Source organism: Furipterus horrens, unplaced genomic scaffold (assembly GCF_987537825.1).
Source record: "Furipterus horrens unplaced genomic scaffold, mFurHor1.1.pri manual_scaffold_10, whole genome shotgun sequence".
Taxonomy (NCBI): domain Eukaryota; kingdom Metazoa; phylum Chordata; class Mammalia; order Chiroptera; family Furipteridae; genus Furipterus; species Furipterus horrens.
The window spans coordinates 100,028,188-100,035,688 of record NW_028327180.1 but is presented as its reverse complement, the minus strand read 5'-3'; the positions used below and the strand labels follow the sequence as shown (position 1 = coordinate 100,035,688).

The 7,501-nt window shown below is 50.7% G+C and overlaps 1 protein-coding gene across 1 annotated transcript; it reads right to left on the bottom strand.

Moving 5' to 3' along the window:
* Positions 1 to 2,268: 2,268 nt before the first annotated feature.
* On the bottom strand, positions 2,269 to 5,684 carry LOC150001052 (oncomodulin). Its single transcript, XM_090290269.1, has 5 exons — positions 5,607 to 5,684; positions 4,913 to 4,980; positions 4,240 to 4,372; positions 3,460 to 3,569; positions 2,269 to 2,384 (listed from the first exon to the last, which is right to left on the bottom strand). Exons 2-5 carry the CDS (start codon positions 4,971 to 4,973, stop codon positions 2,269 to 2,271), a joined length of 420 nt encoding a protein of 139 aa, XP_090146395.1. The 5' UTR covers positions 4,974 to 4,980; positions 5,607 to 5,684.
* Between the last annotated feature and the right edge of the window lie 1,817 nt (positions 5,685 to 7,501).

The window sequence follows — 7,501 nt, the reverse complement described above, 5'->3', positions numbered from 1 at the left end:
ATTTCCTAAAACTGGGTTGGAAGCATGAAAAATGACTATATTTGAAATGGGCCAAAATAATTTGAACTATACTTTTGAAACAGCAGAAAGAACAAAGCTCATCCTATCTGTGGAATAATTGATCATTCTATCTGTGGAAAATTTGGGGCAGTATATCCTCTCATACCCTCCAAGACAGTCAGAACATCAGTATGCCCCAATGACAGTGTCCCATGGGTGCTCCACATAACCCACCCAGTCATTGTTCCTACACAGATGCTGTCCTGAGTGACAGAAATAATGGAGACCCGTGAGCTTTACCTCGATTGAGGGCTGAGGGGGCCTTTGCTGGTCCAAGGGTGTTGGATGGCTTTTAATTGAGAATGGAATGTGGGAAAAGGGCTCCGGGACCCCTGTGTGTCATTCAGAAGTGTCGCCTTGCTGAGAGAGGCCAGTGCAGTGAATCCGAAGTAGGGCATGGGTCTGCGCACCCACGTGCGGTGCGGAGGTGCAGGCAGCGTGTGCTCTGCGTTCAGAACCAAGGCTCTCAGGTCACCAGCGGGGGCCAGGAAGGCCCTCTTGCTACCTCTGTTCCAAGGGGCTCGCGAGTGCATCTGGGGGACAGTTTACACAGCGGGAGCAGCGGGGGGCTGGAGGTGGGCTGGAAGTGCAGGCGTGTGCCCGGAGAGGCCGTGAGGGGGCTGGCCGAGCCCCAAGGGCTTCTGCATTTTCAAGCTGCGTCTCCCCGTGTCGACTCATCTGAAAGCGACCTTTGTGATTTTTGTCCCCCAGATGCCACCTCTGATATTCCTCATTCTTCTTCAAATCGCTGCGCCCCCAGATGCCTGCACCTCCCCTCAACCTCATTCCAAAGCACAGAAACCACGTGTTCATGCTTCATTTTTTCTGATGCATGTTAAAATAAGCACAGTTATTAAAGGAAAAAGTGTTGACACCTGACCCCCTAAAGTCACCTTGAAGCCCCCTAGTAGTCCGTACCCCCCATTTTGAAAAGCTGCTCTCACATGACCCTCCAAAAAAAAATAGGGGTTCTTGGTCACTGAGTGACTTAGGGTGCGGGAAGAGCCCAGGGCCTCTGTGAGCTTAGGACTGGGGTGAAAGGCGTGCGTCTTTAAAGGCGCCCCAGGAGGCCTCACCCCCTAGGGCCAGTGAGCGAGAACAGCCTTCGCTGCCTGCCACCTGGAAGTGAGCCTAATGAGAATTTCCTGGCTCGGGGTCACCCCACGCCCACGAAAACCCTGTAATAGGACCCCCAGGCCCGCCTCAGATGTTGGGCCGGTCGGTGCTGTAGGTTCAGGTGGCATCAGGTGCGAGCCAGGAAAATAGTGGCCGAGAAAGGGGGGGGGGGGGGGTCAGGGCCGGCCAGCCCCCAACGGCTTGGTTTTCTAAGAGAAGAGAAGAGAAAGGTTGAAGGCCCTGCAGCCCCAGCCCTCGCCGCAGCCTCGCGCTGCTGGCGTTTCGCTTACCCGTCGCTGCGGAAGTCCGACCCCAGCAGCGGAAAGCACACAAGCAGAAGCAGCCGTCCGTCCGCTAACACTGCTGCCTGTTGGCTTCCCGCTCGGACAGATCGCTGAGAAAACCCTCTCTCGACAAGGCCCCTGATTTGTGACCTTTTGTATCGGCCCGTTTTCCCCATCTGCTCAGGCACAACCCAAACGCCACTCGCTGAGGGCGTGGCGGGACCAGACCTCTTTCTGAAAGTCCCCGAACTGCCTTCGCCCACCTCCCTTCCTGAGAAAAACCACACCCACGCGTCTGCACATGATGAGAAACGGGTCTTTATTGGATGCTTTGTAAAGGCGTTGTCTGCTGAGGGCCTTCCCGGGGTCACCGCGCACACCCACCACCAAAGTCAGGGACCACCGGCCACTGGATCGCCTCGCCACAACACCGAGCAAGGCGCCCAGCGTTTCGGGGGGAATTAATAAATAACTTAGGGGGACGACGTGGGGTATCCCATTCTCCTGGGGTTCTGGAGGCCCTCCAGCTGCTTGGGTCTAGCTCCGTGGTCTGGGATCTTTAAGAATGTACCATTTCCTGGAATTCTACAACAGAAGAGGTGAGAACAGGGTCAGAGGGGACGGCCCGGCACCTTCCAGGCCTGCTCCGGCCGGTGAGCGCGCCGAAGAGCAAGGGACACGGGCCAGCTGTCGGGTGATGGCGCAGCCCCGATGGGCCCAAAAGGGAGAAAACGTGCGCGTCCCCGACGGCAGGGCCATGCCGTCTAAGTGCCTCCCTGTCCCGCGCAAGCGAACTTAGCAAACGGCGCTAGCTTGGCGACAGGCCCTCGTGTTCGAACTCGACAGCCCACAGCCGTTTCTCCTGAGCACCCAGTGAATCCGGTGCCACGGGCGATGAAAGCCTGTGAGCTTCGGCCTTTGGGTCTGGTGAGTTTGAGACAGAAATGGGAGGTTTTCGTCTCCCCTGTAACTACGCTTCGCATTGCTAAGGAACATTCCATAGGGCGGGACTTTGAACTAACTTTTCTCTTTGAACCCTAACGTGCCCCCCAAAGTTTATGTTACTAAAAGAGAACAATAATAATAATAATAAGATGATGGTGGGGTGGATGCTATAGATAGGAATTGAAAACTGGGGATTTACTTCCTATTTATTCGTAAGCTGTGCCTATTTGGGGGCCTTTCGAGGTTAGGTTTAAACAAATCAGCCTTCCCTTGCCTACACCGCTTTTCTGAGTTATTTAAAGAAGCTACCTTCGCCCCCAATGTGTACGTTATAGTGGCATCATTTTGATTAGGTTTTAAAATAAGGATCTAAAGTAGCAGTTGTAATGCCACCATAAGGGCCACCCATAAGTTCTCTTGCGTTGGCACGCACACCGTAGCTAAAGCACATGCAGGCACTGTGACCAAATCAGACCCAAACGATTCTATGGCCTTGCAATTGTGCTACAATTTGAACCTCCGGCTCCGCACCCAGAAGACTCCATAAATGGGTCTGACGCGGTAGCTGTGTCCTCTGACTCCTATTGCCCATTTCGAGGCTAATATCCAATAAACCATGTTTGTTGAAACCCTTTGCTAAGAGGCTCTCCTACCTAGACAATAGACCCTTTGGTATGAGACACCCTTGAGAGGTGCTCAGATACCGTGCGTGGAAATCCCTTGCACCATTTTCGAGGTACAGTAGGCTGTCCTGCAAATAACTGGCCAGGCGACTGGCTAGTCCCCTGGTCAGGTGAAGGGTGTTTTCTGGTTCATAGACAGTGACCGGCGGGCCAGCTCCTGTGGTCCGTCCCCAGGCGTTATTTCAGTCTCTCCCTATGTCACGTGCACGCGCGCTCTAGTCCCGTTTTACAAACGTGAAGGCCGAGGCTCAGCAAGGTTAAGAAAGGGGGCTTGTAACCCACATCCGTTGGGTCTCGTAGCCCAGGCCCCTGCCTGCCCCCTGCCTGCCCCCTGAGCGAGCCTCTTATGCCGCGTGCAGGTGCGGACCTACCGTCAGCCCCGATCTTCCCGTCCCCGTCGTTGTCCGCAGCGGCCATCAGGGACTTGGTTTCCGTCTCGGTCAGCTCTCTAGCGCCGCTCTCAAACTTCTGGAGGAAAAACCTGCAGGAGCACAGAGACCAGGGGAAGCCTCTGAAAGGCCCCTCGTTTCCCCACGCACCCTTCCCCTCCCTGTCGACGCAAACAGCCCCTCTGCTCCCAGCGACTGCAATCACCAACGTCTCAGCGAGCAGAGGTTTCATTCAGCATAGAAACCATTGGTGGGCACTTGGTTTTCTGGAAGTTTTTTCAGAGTTTTGTTGGTATATCCATTTGCCAAAGGAGACCCCTAAAACTAGTGAATTTTTGCCTCGCCAGTCTTAGGTGCCTATTTTAGATGTGTGGTCAACTGGCTCATGTCCTTCCCTTTCCTTTTTTAAAAGATTTTACTTACTTATTTTTAGAAAGAGGGGAAGGAAGGGAGAAAGAGAGGGAAACATCGATGTGCGAGAGAAACATTGGCCGGTTGCCTCTCACACGCCCTCAAACGGGGTCCTGGCCCACAGCCCAGGCATGTGCCCTGACCGGGAATCGAACCAGCGACCTTTCGGTTTGCCGGATGATGCACAAGCCACTGAGCCCACCAGCCAGGGCTCCTTCCCTTTTTTGAGGCTCTGCTGAATGGCTGGCATCAAAGCTGGCCGCTGAAGAAACACTAAGCGAACTGGCCGCCCCTGCACCCCAGTCCCACTGCCGCTGCTGGTGTGCCAGACAGACTCAGGACAAAGCTTACTTAAGCTCTTCTTCATCCAGGTATCCACTCTGGTCGTTGTCTATGAACTTAAAAACATCCTTCACCTGACTGGCCGACATCTTGGAGAGGCCTGATGTCTGGAAGAATTTTTGGGGTTCAAAAGTATCTGGGTCTGAAGAACAGAGAGTGGGTTATTCCGGTGCCCATTGGATCGCATCCTGTGTTTGCGCCAAGGTGCTGAATACACGGGTTATTAAAAATACTTTTTGTCGTATCATTGAGCTCCCGGGAAACTCTACTCAAAAGAAAGTCTTTTTGTTCTTAGTTTTTTTCAAAGACGAAGAGGGAAGTGACTGGTTGAAGATTTTTAAGCAGCCTAGACTGGGTTTCCTCTCCTTGCCGCCGCCCTCAGCTTCCCCTCTGCTCCTCTGTGCCCAGCGCCACTGTCTAACCGGTGAGGGAAATGCCATCGCTGGCGTCAAACAGGCTACATGGCAGCCAGCGACCTCCTTTTGCACTTTTAGTCTCTTTTGCCCTAGAGAAATATCACCATATGCTCCGACTTCACGTCCTTATAACCTTAGCTAATGAATAACGGTTTTATTCTATGATCCCATGACTTTTTGGCGAAGTTCATATTTTAGCTTTTTGCGGCTTTGCCAGGAGAGCAAATGCGTGAGAAGAACCCACCCGTGGCTCAGGGATGCTTTACCTTGGCACTCCTGCAGGGCTGCCGCGATGTCATCTGCACTGAGGACGTCTGTGATGCTCATCGTCCACCTGTTCACACGGAGTAAATGGCATCTGGTGAATGGCAGGCAGGCACATGCACCCCTGGGGGGCGTGCCCTCTCTTTGGCCCATGAAAACGGCACATTTGTTGAGAATTTTTAAAAAGTGATAAGCGTGGGATTAAGTAATGGGGCAGACTCTCCAAATGAAAACCAAAGACTGAAGAGATCCCAGCCCCTTTGCCTCCAGGCCCTCCCCTGAATACACCCCAGGGATGAAATTAGAAGTGCAACCTAAAGACCGGCTCGGTTTCATTTTCTTATAAAAATCACATTTACATAATCGGTCACTTACATAAGCTTCTATAAACTATTCAGAAGTCACCGTGTTACAATTGCAATAGCATTTTCCTATGCCAGCCGGAGAAATACATGGTGCACATTCCAGTGAGAAAGGATAGCGCTTGGGCTGCATGCAGACCTTCTGTGGGAGAGATGCTATTTCTCCTGAAGGATGGGAATCAGAGACATGAAAAGCCCATCTACTGGAGATCAGAATCCTCCCAGGTGTCAACTCCGTGGGAAAAGAGAAATCTGAGGGTAGCACGCACCAGCCTGATATGAGCACATGTAGGAAAGAAGAGTCTGGGGTCTGGTAGGACCACCCGCTACTCACCGTTTTGGATTTCCCCCAAGAAGAATCAGAAAAAAGAGTCGAAGGAGCACAAAACGGATGTGCCTTTGCTGCCTTACTGACCTACCTTATATAGGATTGAAAAAGTGATAGTAAGAACCTCTTAGATTTCCTTTTCAAGGATCAAGTGGATGTAGCTCGGGTGTCTTGCCTTACTAACTAAACCTCCTTTTTTTTCTATTTATATCTCAAGGGAGTGTGGGTGGGAACAGCCAATTTTTAAAAACAAACCTCAACAAACTTTAACTCAGGTTTCAGTTCTGCAAACGAACCCCTCTGGCAAAACGTGGAGAAGTTCCTAGAGGCCTGGTAAAGAGGAGACAGGCTGAAATGAGGTAAACACATGTGGGGGTGCTCCGTAAACTACAAAGGGCACCCCAGATGTTAGTCGCTGCCAGCCGAAGCAGGTCTGTCGTCAGCCTCTGAAAAACTGTGGCCGCGTGAGGCCAGCCTCAGTCCAGAGTTGAGACTCTGAGGGAGTGTGTCAGATGGACATGTGGGACTTGTCCAGCAGACGGATGGTACTGGGTAGCCTTGACTTTGATATCTCCTGGCGATGTCGTAAACTGCACACACTAAAAAGGCAACGAGGGGGAACCTCCCACCACTCCCCGCCCCACAGCTAAAATTTGCAGAAAAAACATGAGGCCTGAACTTGTGACTGCAAGATGGTTTTGCTTTGAGCAAACATTAATTGAGTCCCCTCTGCGACCAGGGCTGTGCCCGACTTTTTTTTTAAATTATGGTCAAAACACATAACATGTAACTTACAATCTATAGCACAGTGGCATTAAGTATATGCACGTGGTTGTACAACAGATCTTTAGAGCCTTTTCATCTTTCAAAACTGAACTCTGTTCCCATGGACCAAGAGCTCCCCAATCTCCGTCCTCGGAGCGCCTGACCACAACCGTTCTACTTTCTGTCTCTTGGAGTTTGACTGCATTAGATGCCTCTTAGAAATGGAGTCACAGTGTTTGTCTGGTTGTGGCCGGCTTATTTCACTCAGCATAATGTTCTCAAGGTTCATCCATGTGGTAGCATCTGCCCAAACCTCCTCCTGTTTGCTGAACTCAAGTTTTCTAAAAGTCAAAAACCAACTCCATTTTATGATCAGAAATATTCAAGGGCTTAGACGTAGACAATTCAGGAGCTCTAGAGAGAGGCCTCAGATGCTACTCTGTGTAGTATGACCTGCACAGTCATCTTCAAATAGCCCCAAATATAGTCCCCTGCCTCCGCCCGGCGTCATACTTTAGCTGGTGTCATCAATGAAAAACTTCTCCCAGAAACACCTACAGCATTGTTTCAGATTGATTTTAGAGACAGAGGAAGGTGGGGGCGGGGGAGAAACATCAATTACTTGTTCCAGTTACTTATCCATTCATTGGTGGATTCTTGCATGTGCCCTGACTAGAGATTGAACCTGCAACCTTGGTGTATTGGGATCACTCTCTAACCAACTGAACGACCTGGCCAGGCTCCCTAGAGCATTTCTTAAATTCTCAAACCTCAGGCCGGCACGATTTCTGACCTGCCCACATTTTATGCCCAGTGTCCACTGGCATGGTGCCTGACCTAGTCAGGTACTCAATAATTATTTGATAAGTAGATGCATAAAAACAACAAAAAGAACTTGAAAATAGGATTACCAGCCAGCATCAACTTGCCCACTCTTAAAAAACAGTTTCTGAAAATAAGTCTCAAGAGTTTTGAGTTAGGTTTCTGACATTAAGTTGCCGTGGAAACTCTGAGTCCTTTTTTTTCCATGGAAGGGTTTATGATTGTCCATAGGGAAAAAAAAAAAAAAAAAACCTTAAAAGAGTCTGCCCGCTTAAATGAAAACAGCATATGGGTTAAACCAAGACACTCCAGAT